Source organism: Micropterus dolomieu, linkage group LG19 (assembly GCF_021292245.1).
Source record: "Micropterus dolomieu isolate WLL.071019.BEF.003 ecotype Adirondacks linkage group LG19, ASM2129224v1, whole genome shotgun sequence".
NCBI classification, from domain to species: Eukaryota; Metazoa; Chordata; class Actinopteri; order Centrarchiformes; family Centrarchidae; genus Micropterus; species Micropterus dolomieu.
In genome coordinates, this window is record NC_060168.1 from 26,988,826 (window position 1) to 27,003,426 (window position 14,601).

At 39.4% G+C, this 14,601-nt stretch overlaps 2 protein-coding genes across 2 annotated transcripts in view; one reads left to right on the top strand and one right to left on the bottom strand.

Annotated features, from left to right (window-relative positions):
• Nucleotides 1-5,495, bottom strand: part of gask1b (golgi associated kinase 1B) — a 12,236-nt gene extending 6,741 nt beyond the window's left edge. Inside the window, exons 1-2 of the mRNA XM_046031312.1 lie at nt 4,113-5,495; nt 2,869-3,086 (exon numbers count right to left, since the gene is read on the bottom strand). Coding sequence (XP_045887268.1) covers nt 2,869-3,086; nt 4,113-5,004 — 1,110 coding nt within the window. The 5' untranslated portion in view covers nt 5,005-5,495. The remainder of the gene's footprint in view (nt 1-2,868; nt 3,087-4,112) is intronic.
• A 300-nt stretch (nt 5,496-5,795) lies between these two features.
• Nucleotides 5,796-13,902, top strand: tmem144b (transmembrane protein 144b). Its single transcript, XM_046031313.1, has 12 exons — nt 5,796-6,310; nt 6,427-6,594; nt 6,730-6,852; nt 7,602-7,701; nt 7,961-8,041; nt 8,179-8,257; nt 8,408-8,487; nt 9,087-9,205; nt 9,595-9,714; nt 12,145-12,242; nt 13,094-13,147; nt 13,687-13,902. The coding sequence occupies exons 1-12, from the start codon at nt 6,220-6,222 to the stop codon at nt 13,768-13,770; spliced, it is 1,197 nt and encodes a 398-aa protein (XP_045887269.1). The 5' UTR covers nt 5,796-6,219; the 3' UTR covers nt 13,771-13,902.
• Nucleotides 13,903-14,601: the final 699 nt, after the last annotated feature.

The following is a 14,601-nucleotide window of genomic DNA, read 5'->3' on the forward strand; positions in this document are numbered from 1 at the left end:
CTCTTCAGAGAATACTTGCTGTTGTTATTGTTGATGTATTGAGCATACAATGCCAGTTGTGACATTGAGGTTTACAACTGGTATTTATGGAGTCCTTTTTTAAAATTATGGATTACCCTGGCAAGCATTGAATTATTTCTTGTCTTGTGTCTTGTCACATGTATATAGATTACATAATAATTTTATTACAAGATAAAATAATCACAACACATTCAGCAGTTTGTCTTTGTAGTGTCTCTTTGGCATGAGTACTAACCGTTCATTTTATTAGATATCAACATCAATTAAACTACTGGATTGCTCAGTGACATGCCTGCACAGGGTATTTTATCAGCCCCTGCTCTCATCTAACTCCCAATAATCTCAATGATAGCGTCAACTCATCCATCACTCTCTTTATGCTTTTTTTTTTTGATTGGCAGAGGTTTTAGAAGTAAAACCAACGATGCAGCTTCTGAGATGACACTCATAGGTTTCCGATGGGACTTTTGAAGTCAGGATTAGGTGTCACTCGCAGGCACCTTTTTGAGAAACCTGGGGGTTGGGACAACTTAGGTCGATGAGCATCTACCAAGGCATGAAGTGTGAGAAGCTCAAAATACCCCCGGGACACTTGTCAATCAAGCCAACAAGCCCCTAAACACACCCTTCTGTAAGCCCTAATTCCTTCAAACCCAGCATCCACTGTAATGGACTTCAAATAATTACTGGCAATCATATCAATATATCAACCATAAAATGTTTTTTAAAAGGGATTTGTCTGTTCTTTAGTATCCAGCAAATCAATGTAAGAACTTCTATATATCAGTCCACTTATGTTGTTGACAAGATGTTTTATATGTTCTGTGGAATCTGTTTTTCTAAACTGCACAATATGAACTCCTCATTACTTATTTATGAATTTATTTGTAAGGAACCTGAAATAAGAAACTAACAACAGATAAATAATCAAAACGGCTTATTTATTAGTTCTAAAGGTATCCAAACTACTATATATTTTCCTACTTTTCTCTCTGCTTTGCTTGCGCCTTCATGATCAACGCCAAAGCAGCCAACATCTCCCATCTCCGCTGACAGATTCTATTTTGATTGTATTTTGATTGTACATAGTGTGTATATAGTGTGTATGTGTTATACATACTCGATTCCTATGTTTACTGATTGTACTTTTATTGTATTTTCTTCTTTCATTTTACATTCCCCTGTGCTGCTGTGCCAATTTGAATTTCCCCTAATAAAGGAACATCTTATCCTATCTTATGTTATCTTATCAAGGGATGAATTAAATTCTCAGGAGATGTGTCCTCAATGCTAAAACCTGATCAGAGATGCAGGCCTCCCACACAGAAAAAAAAATCTATTTAGCCAAAGGGCCTCTTCTGCAATAACAGACATTGGAACATATTATTATGACCCTGAGGTCATATTCTGTATGTGTTTATCTCTCTCCCTGCACTGTCAGCTGTCTCCTCCCTTAGAGTGTGTGTGTGTGTGTGTGTGTGTGTGTGTGTGTGTGTGTGTGTGTGTGTGTGTGTGTGTGTGTGTGTGTGTGTGTGTGTGTGTGAGGGTATGCAGATAATAGAGAACAGGTGGGCACACTGGATTGGTCCTGTAGAGCTGATTGCTACCTCCTGATTGGTCGCCTGGATGACAGCAGCCATTTTAGGCCCCATCTGACAGGAACTCCCCTCCTTTATCTCTGCCATTCCCAACCTGAGTAGAGAACTGTTGTGAGCATACTAGAATTTGGCTGCGGTCAAAAAATCTCCTTTCCTAACCTCCTTTCCTTGACCTCGATGGAAAACGTCATGAGGTCGAGAAAAGATGTAAAGGACAATCCATAAGGATTTAGGAAAAGACGACCGCGGGGCTCAGATAATCCGATTACTCTTTTCTAGGCGACTTAATTATGCGATGGCGGATGTTACTGACGTGGGTTCTGGTGATAAAACTACAATATTCCGAAGATGGACTACAAAAAGCGCATCTTTGACACTGCGCCCCATGTTGTTGTAATGCAGGCCATCTAAAGGTGGACAACACGGTGGAACATATTAGGCCCTACTTAATAACCAATATAGCAAAAAGGCAGATAAGGTAGCCTACTAGTCACTAAATAATGGACAGGGATGTCACATTGAGAATGCTTGCTCACACTCACCCTCCTGCCCACCCATAGGCGTATTTATCAACATGAATCCCAGTTGTGTGTAAATACAGTGTTTCCCACAGAATGACAACTGTGCAGAGAGAGACAGAGAGAGAGAGCGACGGGGCGAGAGGAGATGCTGAGAGAATATATGCGCTGCGCGGAGCTCTTTCATCAAATACGATTTTACCCATTTAAAATAGTAACAAAATTATTAACAATTAATAATTATTGTTTTTTGACAACTTGGCTTTAGCCATTTTGTTTATGTACAGATTTTCTTTGTTGTAGCTTTGATGTGTCAGCTACTAGCAGTTAGTAGGAGTGAGAAGCCCTTTTTGTTTGCACCCTTTTTCTTCTGTTTTTGGTAGTAGAACCCTAGTTTTGAGCTTTGTCTTTTTCTTTCATTTTTATTTTGGTTTAGGAAAGTTTTAGGTTTCTTAGAGTGTTTTGGTTGTTTTGGGCACTGCTCATCTCTGAAGATAAATAAACTGCTAAACTGTGGCATGGGAATGGGAAGCCACACCTTGATGTTGCATCAAGGAAACCCCTAGACCTTAGGATGTGACAATATAGTTGATGTCAAACAAAAAGATGTTTCCAAAAGTCATTTATGAAGCCTAATAAACCCTGTGGAGGCTGTGAATGCACAACAGAAAACCAAATGACCGAATTGTATTTTTTTTTCCATATTTAGAGAAATTTCCAACTATTGTTACCTGTAACAAGAAGTCAAACAGAACTAGTTTACTCCACTCGTAGTGATGAACTGTGGAGCAGCCGGAGTCAGGCTTTGGGCTGATGTTTTTATGCCAACACCTCTGTTTCAGGGAGCTCTGGTACTCCCCCCACGTTAACCTCACAGTGGGCCAGCCTACAGCAAGGCCATCTGGGTAGAGAGATGCATCCCATGATACAACTGGACAGGGCTGACCATCTAAAGAGGGAGGAAAAAAGATTATGTGGTCAGGTTTCAGCAATTTGTCACTCTGTGAGTTGTTTAACTTATTTTTATCCTGGAAAAGCGTACTGAGCAATACACTTCATCAGTGGTGTTCTCATGGGCATTCAGTTCAACATGTAAACACCTCTACAGTAAAACCTCATTCCTTCTCCAGTTGAGCAGATCAAGACAGGAGAGAGAACGTCCTGGATTTGCAAATGGTGACCAGCCTGCTTCTTAATGTAACACGCAGTTACCGCAACCATTCATCACTGGAGGGTGGGGGCTGTTAATGCAATAATGTTTTCATTTTGGTAAAGCAATGTTGCAACAAAAAACAAAATTTGTTGCAACATTTTCTGTGGCACATGGTGTATGGGGCTGGAGCACCAAAGAGTAGAAGGAATTGGGCCTTTCACAACCCAAGGCCCAAAACAGGTTAATATGCCATTTATGGTTCTCAGTACATATACTTTCATTTTGCAGAGCATTCATTTTAACAACGCAGGCTTTCTCTGAGGCCCAGTGAAAAGCCTTTTTTCCCTTTGCACACTAAAAAACAGACACAGATGTTAGTGATAGATGGAATAATGGTGAGGTGGGAAAGATGGAATTGGATAATGGCTTTTGGTCTTGAATATGTCTGGACTGGCTCTGGTCTCTCTCAGTCTGGTCTCAAAAGGAACTATATGTGGTCTTGATAACAATCCTGCTGAGTTAAGGTAGAGGGTTGTACTGTATGATTACTCTTTTATTCATTGTACTGGGGTACTTAAAGAGTAACATGTAATGGCTTTATCTCTGAAACCACCTAAATCTATGATAAAGCTACATAGATAACTGAAGGATGGTATTATTCAAACATTCAATCAATTTCTCCATAGATCTGATTACAGTGCTGTGATGTTGATGTAATTTGCAGTTTGGATCCTGAGTACATAGAAAGGAGTTCTGCTCCAAGTGAGGACACCAACTTATCAAGTTAGACAATATCTTTTATTTCCTCGTCTGTTTACATACCGTGTAAAAAGCTGAACTTTCTGCTTACAGCTGGTAGTGTCCTATTGAGCCCCAGCACCCTGTCTAGATGGAAAGCGAATACCTCAGTGGTGTCCACTGGGCTGTTGATTAGTCCACACTGCCCTCCACATACATCTTTGTTCCGTTTTGTATGTTTTTGGTTGTTCATTGAAACGCTCGTCTCCCCCTCAAATATCAGAAGTGGCGGACTCTCTCCATGAGAAATTTCCTTGATGCGCACAACTTTGGCATCCGCAAGAAAGCGCATGGCTGTCACGTCCTGTGGGCTGAACCATGGCGGTGCCCTCTGGCTGTAAATTCGGATAGAACTACTGTTAGAGTCTGTCTGTGCATTTTTATGAGATTCGTGGATTATATCCACAGATATATAATCAAGATCCCTGGTTTCTCCCCAGGAAGTCTTTGGTGCAAAGTTGCGCTTAATTTGGCTCGCGTCCTGCTCTAAAGCGCCAAGTTTGTTCTGCGTAAATACTGAATTAACCGACTTATTCCTTCTCGATTTTCGCCTCAGTTTTGGTCTAACTGTACCCCGAATTTTTGCTGGTTTCAGGCGCTTAGTCTTTAGCGTTATGTACACCACGTTGGACCGTGTGGGGACCACAAAGCTGGCACCGGTCAGCAAATCCGCCGAGTCTGGCAGCGCATCACTAATATCCACATTATACAATCCACGGGTGTGTCGATACTTCTCTTTATCAGTCCTTCTGTCCAGATGCAGCGGCGAGTATCCAACTTGTGAAACCACAAAAAACAAATAAACAACACATACGCTGGCAATTATCAAACTCCTTTTTGAAAGAGGGCACCTCCGAAAGCCGCTGGTCAGTCTTAGAAAAGGGAAGCACAGACAGTTAAAGCGAGACTTCCCCATTAGAACTTAAGGTATGATCATGGTTGAGCGTCAACCCAGGGTGTACCGAAGGGCTTCCCGAAACTTATTTTTGAAGGGTGGATTTGTGGCCACAGAGGCAACTGCATAGGGGATGGACGGCCTGGGAAACCACCCTCCAACTGAACATGAGACGTCTTGATCTTTCATGCTTTTTCGTCTTTTTTTCTTTGGAATATAGCTATGTGGTAAAATACATGATAAGCACTATTCACTTCATCGCCCGCATCAGCCTGCATGCTGCTGAAATATTTCACCTCAAACAAAGCAGGGGATGTCTATTTACAAACTGTATGCAAAAGCTCGAAAAATACTATATAAGCGCATGCGAATAGGTTTGTTAGGGATTTCTAAGTGCTAACATTTTATAAGGAGTTGGCTATTTGTTGATGCACATTCATGTCTGGACGCTGTGGACTTCATGAGGATATTGTTTGATTAGATCTAAATAGGTTGGACAGGCTGCATCAACATCACCTACAACGGATGTTAATAAGTTATACATGCTTTAAGATGAAGTACTAAGAATGTTTTATTCGTCTTACATTCCTACGTTTTAGGCGACATCTGCTGGTCCATTTCCTTAATTCTTAATTAGCTGAGTGCAGGCTATTCATTTCCAGGAGCAACGCGTTAGAATACAAATGTGAAAAGGGAAACGGTCTATAGCAGGAAACAAACATCTCCACAGACTGGGCGCTGCAGGATTTCCTGATCTGAGTAAACAGGCTACCGGTTTAAATATAGAAGTAGGCTATTGTATTGTGGCCGATAAGCGCTGTCCTCCTCAGCATGCCAGGCGAATGACTTCAAACCTGAACAACCATATTGAGATTATTTATTTATTTATTTGTGTGTATTACTGTAATTTACTGCTAATTTAATTTGAGAGTAAATTTGCAATTTATTTACAGCCTCTCGGGTTAAAAATAGCTATATGCAGTAAGATCACAAATTATTTCAGACAACAGACTTGATGGAAACCTTCATACTGAAGTGTTTTCCCGCTAGCCAACGGTATTTGTATCGCTGTTGTCATGTAGTTCTACCCACTACAGCCATGTGTCAGATTGAGTGATGGGATAATTGGCAGCACCTGGCTGAGTCCTCACCACTGCAGACGCACACGGCCTCCAGAGGGTTTTAACACTGTGGACCTGCAAGAGTCTATCACAGAAAACAAATAATAGTTTTAAAATGCTTGAAGCAAAGTATCCAACTTTGTTTATGTTTGTTACCGCATTATTGATGGTGAGGTGTCATAGCGCTGAACATGCTCCTGGAAAAGGTAGGCCAACCTAAACTGTGATTGGTCTGAGATGATGAATGTGAGGAAGCCTGAGGTTGATGTGCTGTCTGAAATCAACCATCTTGGATGTGTGTTTTGCTTTAAAATTCCACTAGGTGCCAATTGTGGCGAACTTTCTGCAACTCGCAAACTGGAAACATTTGATTTCTCCTTTAACTCAACCAACATGACTCACTTTGCCTATGGGATTGTTGCAAATGCGGTTGCTGTGCTGTTGTATGGAAGTAACTTTGTTCCTGTCAAAAGAATAGAGACAGGAGATGGTAGGCATACAGCTATACTTTTTCTTTACAAAGATTTAACATTATTAAATGTTTTAACTTGAAAAGGGGGGTATCCACAAGTGGTGGTACAATTTTGCAGGCCTATATGAGAATATGCCTGTGTTCTGTCTCCAGGTATGTTTTTTCAGTGGGTAACCTGTGCAGCGATATGGACTGTATCTATGGTTGGAGACTTGGTGCTTCAGTCGCCCAAATTCTACCCTTTTGCAATGATTGGAGGTTTCATCTGGGCTACAGGTATTGTCACATGAAAGCAAACCAAACTCATCACTCCATATTTTTCATGTGGTTGAGTGCAGCTTGGTCTCATAGGATCGGTTCAGTGTCCAGCTGGACGTTGGGATGTAGCAGATGGGAAGCATCCAATTTAAAGAGTCTGTCTGTTGCAGTCCATCTTGAAATGATGACGTTGGTACTCTTCCTATGAGAGATGAGACCAACTTTGAGGACACTTGATAGTGTGTCCCAATTTCATACTATATATTGATACTATAAAGCGCACTTTAGTACTGTTGACAGTGCCCTGTTTCTGGACTAAAATTGTTATATTTCTGTTTATACCAAAAATGATACAAGGTATGTGCCAATGAATATCTCTAACTGACTTTGGAATGCTAGTGAAAAAATATTCAAATTATGTGGAAAACAGATTAATTCCAATCATCAATGTATGTTACTGGACAAAACAGTGTCTCTTATTCCCACATTGTATTAAACCTCTAATACCGTGGACATTTTATAAACAAAGGTGCTTTTCAAGAGGCACATCTAGCTTTCAACTGCAATGTGACTAATATTAAAACATTTCACTCTTTCCTAGTTCCCTAACTGTGTGCATCTCTGTCTTTGTCAATGCTGACTCTATTATTGACATGGGAGAAGAGAGTCATTTGTCACCAGCTTCCCTGGGAGGACAAAACACATGGGAGGTTCCCACTATCTATAAGACGTGCATCTTGCTAACTTTTCTCCCATGTCATCTGCAGGGAATATAGCAGTTGTTCCAATTGTTAAAGCGATTGGCCTCTGTCTTGGGATTTTAATTTGGGGATCCTCTAGTTTGTTGATGGCCTGGGCCAGTTCAAGGTGAGTCGGATCATTGTATTCTCTTCTATCCAGAATGGAATATAAATGTCCCTTTTCTTTTGGTGAGTTTTAGATATGAATTTAACTTAATCTTCAAAAAAGGCATTCTGGGACATTTGAGCATTGCAAGGCAATTGTTGGGTCCGGTAAAACAGATGTTCACCCCATGTCATCAGCAGGAGGCTTTTTTCTTTCTTTGTTTTTTGTTTTTTTTTCTTAATTTGGCAATGTATTAAGTGAGTGTGACTGTCTTTCACAGATTTGGTTGGTTTGGGATTGATGCTCAGGATGTTTCCAGGCCGATGTTAAATTATTGTGGAGCCGGGTTGTGTCTGCTCAGGTAAATTGTAAATTTGGAAGTAAGGTCTCCGCCCTTCTTGCCAGCACAATTATCTAGTAGCTGAAACAAGAACAAAAAACAGTGGTAGTGTTTAGAGGTTTGTTTTGGATGACAGACATATTTTGTGTTTGTTTCAGTTGCCTGATCTTTTTCTTTGTGAAAACAGACGTGGAACTGCATCCCAACTCAGAATCAATTCCATTGCTTATTGACAGGGTGAGTATACTAATTGGAGAATCTGAATCAATTCCCGTCACTTGGTTTCTCAAAGTGAGTTATGATGACGTCATATTTTGTATATTCTGGTGGTGCCATTGTTTTGAAAGACAACACGACTCCATATTAAATTGCTGTTTCTTTCTGCAGAGATCAAATTCTAGCAGCTATGGATCAAATTCCTCAAAGTTCTGGATAGATTTCATCGGACCAAAGACCAGACAGTTCATGTGAGCACAACAACAGCAGTCACTGAGCTGTTTACACAGATATTGTGTTTGTAAGCTAAAAGCACGGACAAGGGAAGATGTATGGAACATTGATTTTGATTAAATTATCAATAGAAATATTCCTCAAGGTTTGATCAAAGATGAATTTTATAATTATTTTAATGAAACCCTAAGCTTTCATCAGAGGCCTCAGTTATTCAATCTTAAGGTTACAAAAAGGAAGCCTTTCTTTGACTTAATGAACAATGTCATAATTTAGACAACACTTTCATCCCACTGGGGAAATGGGCTGCAGCAGCAAAATAATACAATAAGCAGGGAGAAATGTGAGCACTCAATTAAGCAATCAAACAACAAACATAGTAGTAGACCTAAAGTGCAAGCGAGTAAAACCTCGGTATCGTAAGTAATGCACATTGTCTCCTTTTTATCTACTTTTAACTTGTTTGTTTAAAATTAAATGTGTGTGCACATTATAATATACACGCACATTCAAATGTCGATTTGTTTTCATTAGCATTGTATGCAATTAGTTTTATAAATTTAACAGTATGTAACTGGATATTTAAAACCTACATATCGTCTCATTCTTTCATCAGTGGCTGCCTACTTGCTGTTGTGTCAGGCCTGCTGTACGGGTCCTCCTTTGCACCCATCCTCTACATTAAAAGCCGTTCATCGTGCAATGACAGCATGTTCCATGGAGCCAGTGTTTATGGTATGGCTTCTGTGTTGGATAACTGCTTTCACATTTACCTTTTGTAAGCTGCTGTCTGAGCTATGCACCTGACTTGAAGACAAAATAAAGGAAAAAACATTCAAACATCCTCTCAGCTTTAAGACTGTAACACACTGTTGGTCTTTAAAGACACTGAATCCTCCAGAGATCCAGGTTAAATATCAGGTTAAAAGGTCTCTAAAGTCGCTGTCAGTGGGGTAGCTCAAGGATTTGTTTGACAATAACATGTCTTGCTGCTCTTTTGTATCTATTTAGCTATAACTCTGATATTGACTGACATCTCAAAAACAAAGGAATGCAATTGGCTTAGCTTTCTTTATTGCGAACCTGCTGGGATAAACACAAATAATTTTTTTTCAACTTCACAGACATCGACTATGTTTATGCCCAGTGCTCTGGCAGTTTTGTTGCAAGCACAGTGTACTTTACCATCTACTGTGCTGTCATGAATAACAGGCCCAGAGTGTTCTCCAGAGCCATCTTACCAGGTAACACATTGTATTAGACAGATGTTTCGTGGCATAACCATGATCTTTTGAGTTGTCATTAATCTAAATTGCTTTACACAGAGATAAAACTTTATTAGGTGCACCTTTGCTGTACAAGATAAATCTGAGGGGTAATGTTTGTCTGTAAAATAAGTCTTATCATCTTAAATCAAGTGGAAAAAACCTGCCAGTGCGGAATATTTCTTCTTTCCATAGAGCAGCAATCTGCCATTGTTTTTTTTTGTTTTGTTTTTTTCATATTTCAAGAAACGGCACAAGGCAATCATTTTCTTTTAAAAAGGTATTGGGAAAAGATTGAAATCCTCAGTGTACAAAGAATTAGGTTTTAGGGTTTATTTACATTTTGAAATAACTTGAATTATTTTGACGATCAAATATGAAAGAGAACTAAATCGAGTGATTTTCTACATGACATTTCTCCAAAATCTGCTATTTTTTTTTTTTTCTTGTCAAAACTGAATATTTTCACTTGTTCAGACCACTAAAATCATGCAAATGAAATGGTCTAAAATGGAAACTTGCTCATTACTCATATCCAAACTAAGACCATCACTTGTAATGAGGGGTTTTAAGACTTCTCTTTATTTTTGAAGGGCCATAAACCCCAATGTGATTCCTCAGAATTGGCATCTGATCTATCACCATGTTCAGCTGTGACAGGGGGTCTAAAAACTAGGGGTGCTGGTTACAGTATACCACCATTATTCACAAACTGATTTATTTCTGTGAACCACTGACCTGTTATTCCCTGTAAGGGCCAAGAGTGTTTTAATAATAGCTTCAGTTTGACTCTCAGCAAGGCAGGAAGAATCAGAGGAAATGCAGCAGCTTTCTTTGGCAACCTGCATGTGCAAACACATCCACTCAGGGGATGGTTAGATATGTTGATTCAGGCAAAACATGTCAACTCCGGCCCAAAACTGATATACATTGAGCCTAGTGAGTTTAGATCAGCACTTTGTTTTACAGCTTGGTGGGTGGGCTTTACTTTCACAGCACAGGGGTTTGGGGTGGTGGTGGTAGTGATGGGGCGGTGCTTGACCACCCTGTCCACACATTTAGTTACTCCATGAAAATGAGGGACATATCTGTCTACAAGCGACTCTTCAATTTGTGATCCAGTTTCCAATTCCTGGCACTTGGGCCCCGTTTCAGAAAGCGGGATTAGTGAAAATTGAGTATGTTGAGCCTGAGATGAGGGGAAACTCTGGATTTTCTGTTTCAGAGAGCGAGATCAGATAATCCCTAGATCAGTAACTCCGGCAATTGATGCTGTGACAGGATAAATTGAAAACCCTTCAGTTTCTCTCTAACTCCTCCCCTCCTGTGGAGCCTGAGGCGGGTTTCATTTCCTCATCCATTCTGTCTATCAAAGCACATATCTCAATGCATTTACATCTTAAAACTTTAAAATCCCGGTTAGATAGGCTATTAGTGGTTTTTTTTTTTTTTTTACCCAAACATGATCTTGAATTCATGACCGCTTTTATGATCAATCTGTCATCGATGTAAGGACAGATCTCCGCACATCGTGGATTTATCCTCAGCCCAGAATAAAATCTATGTCCATCTTTAGGTATAACGCTGCGACTCTGTGGACACTGAAAACACTAACTGTGGGCTACATTACTGTAGTAATCACTAGTTTTATAGGTTAGGCTACATATTGAACAATCAATGAACAGTAATCTTTCATATTGTAGGCTGATTGAAACATTGTCTTTATCAAGTGGAGATAATGTGAGTGAGGATGACTGTGGTGCAGCTGAAAGATTGTATTAATGTAAAATAGACGTCTACAACACACATTTTCCACTACAAAAAAATAATTAATAGGCAAACCTGCTGGGTGTGACTTTACAATCACAGGTTCACGAGTAAACTGCGTCTTATATTTGATATATAGATCTACCTATTTTCATAATCACGAATGTAATGGGCTATAGCACTTTGGAATTTCCTTAATGAATGATAGTCTGGTAAATGATGAATTGCAACTTGTATATTAGCCTAGCCTAATAACATTGATCCTTCTTCCACTCCTGCGTTTTAGAGCACGCATTTTATATTTAGGCTAGGCCTATAGCTCCAACCGATTTAAAATGGAGGCTCTGCCTTTATTTACCCGTTGCCATGGTAAATCGTATCAGAGCTCCATTGATAATGGCTTTTTTTTTTTTTTTTTTTTCATCCCCACGCACGCGCTTCCATCAGGCTCAACATACTCAGAGTTGATTGAACTTCTTCTGATCAGCTGTTCTGGAACCGAAAACTCAGTTTCCCACCTCAGGCTCAATCAACCCAGAGCTCAAGGATAAGCTCAATTTAAGCCTGCTTTCTGAAACAGGGCCCGGTTCTCATCTCTTTGTTTTTCTACTTAAATATACTCAGGTCTCTTTGTTTTTTCAGGTCTATTGTCTGGATTGATGTGGATAATGGCTACATACTGCTGGTTCCTGGCCAATAACTACCTGAGTGAGGTTATTACCTTTCCCATTGTTTGTGCAGTAAGTATGCTCTGACAACTGAGTGGGCTGGTTGATGGAATGAATACTGTCTATTTAAAACCACTTGGACTGACAGATTCAAATTGAAGATTTGCACACAGCTCAGTGTTGAAATAGAACATTCAGGTTTTTTGTTTGGTAGAAGTCAAGTACAACCATTCAATAACTTGAGGTTTCAGTTAGGGTTTACATCCCTCACTCAGTAGAGACCACTGCAAAACTAAGCAGACTAGCATGGTAAATGGGTCTGTTCATCCAAAAAATCTGTTTGCATCTGCTTGTGGTATCATGCTTTAGCCATGCATGGTCTGTCTGAGATGAATTAACCTGCTGTTCCTGGGCTCTGGTGGGGTCAAACTAATGCCATCCTTAAGTCAAAAAGCTAGTCTTTCATATATTCTAGATTCAATACATGTAAAGTACAATATTATTCTAATATTTTGAGATGGATTTTTGATTTCCATGTGCTGTAAGCCGTATTCATCAAGACAAAACAAAAAAAGGCCCGAAGTATTTCACTTTGTGTAATGAACCTGAAGTTCAAGTTTCACTTTTTGACTTAAATTATGGGGGAAAATTAACTCTTCCATGATATTCTAATTTTCTGAGATGCACCTGTACATCAATGCTTTTTTATAAAGACTTGTCAGCATGTAGATTGCTTCATTCCAACACTTTCATTTGTTGAGTAATGAACAGAGCTGAGATTTTTGTTTTGTTGTTCTAATCCCCCTACAAAAGCAATGCAGATACAGTTGCATGTTAAAACTGGCCGAACTAAATGTATTAATTAAAATGGGCTTGAATCTTTAGTTTGTGCTCAAACAGTTTGTTTACTTTCTTTTCTATAGGGATACGGTCTGGTTGCAGCATTGTGGGGGTCTTTAGTGTTTAGAGAGATTAAGGTAAGGAACACAGCACTGATCATAATCAATAATGTACAACATTTCATTCCTTTGGATGTCTATTGGCTCTAATATATGCATTACTCACTTAGTATACAGTCACAGTTAACCAAGGAGAAGGTGACTTCAGACGTCAACCAAATTAAGGTTCACTGCTGAAACAGAAGCATTTATTGTGATTTTGTAATGGAGAAGCTTTGATGATTAAAGCCTAGGGTAAGCAACGCTGGAGAACTAGCAAAAGACCGCTAGATTTTGGAAGTCTCCAACTGAAAAAAAATCCCACCCCCTCTCATTAAGCCTCCCTCCAAAGCTTTCAATCGAATGAAATGATTGACTGTGCTTATTACAGTCCTGCAACAGCCACAGATATAAGTTGTGAGGTTTTTTTTATTGATTTGTTTGAATGTATAGTATAACAAAAGATGCTTCTGGAATGAATTACCTACCTCAGCTTTAAATTCCTCAAAAATAAAGAACACCGCAGAAGCCAAACATTTTGAGTGTAGCTGAGAGTAAACACCTGTTTTTTCCCTCAGGGGTTAACCAACGGCTTCATCTTCTTCTTGGCCTCCAGTCTCGTGCTGACCGGTTCACTGCTGACTGCCATCTCAAATCTCTAATAACGCAAAAAACACCTTGTGATTGGCATATAAACACACATTTACTTCTGTTCTCCAACTAACTTGGAAAATATTGTCCTTGGTTTTATAAAACTCTTTAAACCCCATTAAAATAAACCAGAATACATAGTGGTTGAGCTGAATGTAAAGCTTTCTTTGTTAGATTTGGAAAAATTTCCTTTCGAACTAGCACTAGAACTACTTTCGGTTTGTACTCTGAGCTAACATTTGGTGGAACCACCCTCATGCTTTCTGGAGGAAGTTGCTCAAAATGCTGTTTGCATTTGTTGTTAAGTATATCTTTTCACTTATGCTGTGTTACTAAAAATCACTCTCAAGCTAATGGTGGTTTTAGAGGGTCTGTAACATTAAGCTGTTTTTATACTATACTGACGGGGTATTTTTTTGTGTCACTGTTTCTCTTTGGATAGAGTGACAACATAAGTGTCATGTACTTCTGCTCCTAGAAATAACATAAATATATGCCTTTTCTTCATATAGAAATCTGGCAAAGTATTTATTTCTGTCAACACTGGTTGTTTTTCCAAAGTTGACATTTAAGTGTACTTTGGTTTGGACGGCGCATATGGGAAAACATGGACTTTTCTGAAAAAATGCATGGGGCTTATTAAAGCACATAGGAGGTGGAGGAGGGTGTGTTACTAAGAGTTAGACAATTAGTCAATAAAAAGTGTGACAAATAAAACAAAACCTTTTCGTTATTAATCAGATGCCTGAATCTGAAATGCTTTACCTTGTCTGCATGAAATTATGACTTGAGTCCCCTAGTGGTAGTCTACTAAAAGACAAAGTGGTGCAAAGCAATGGACC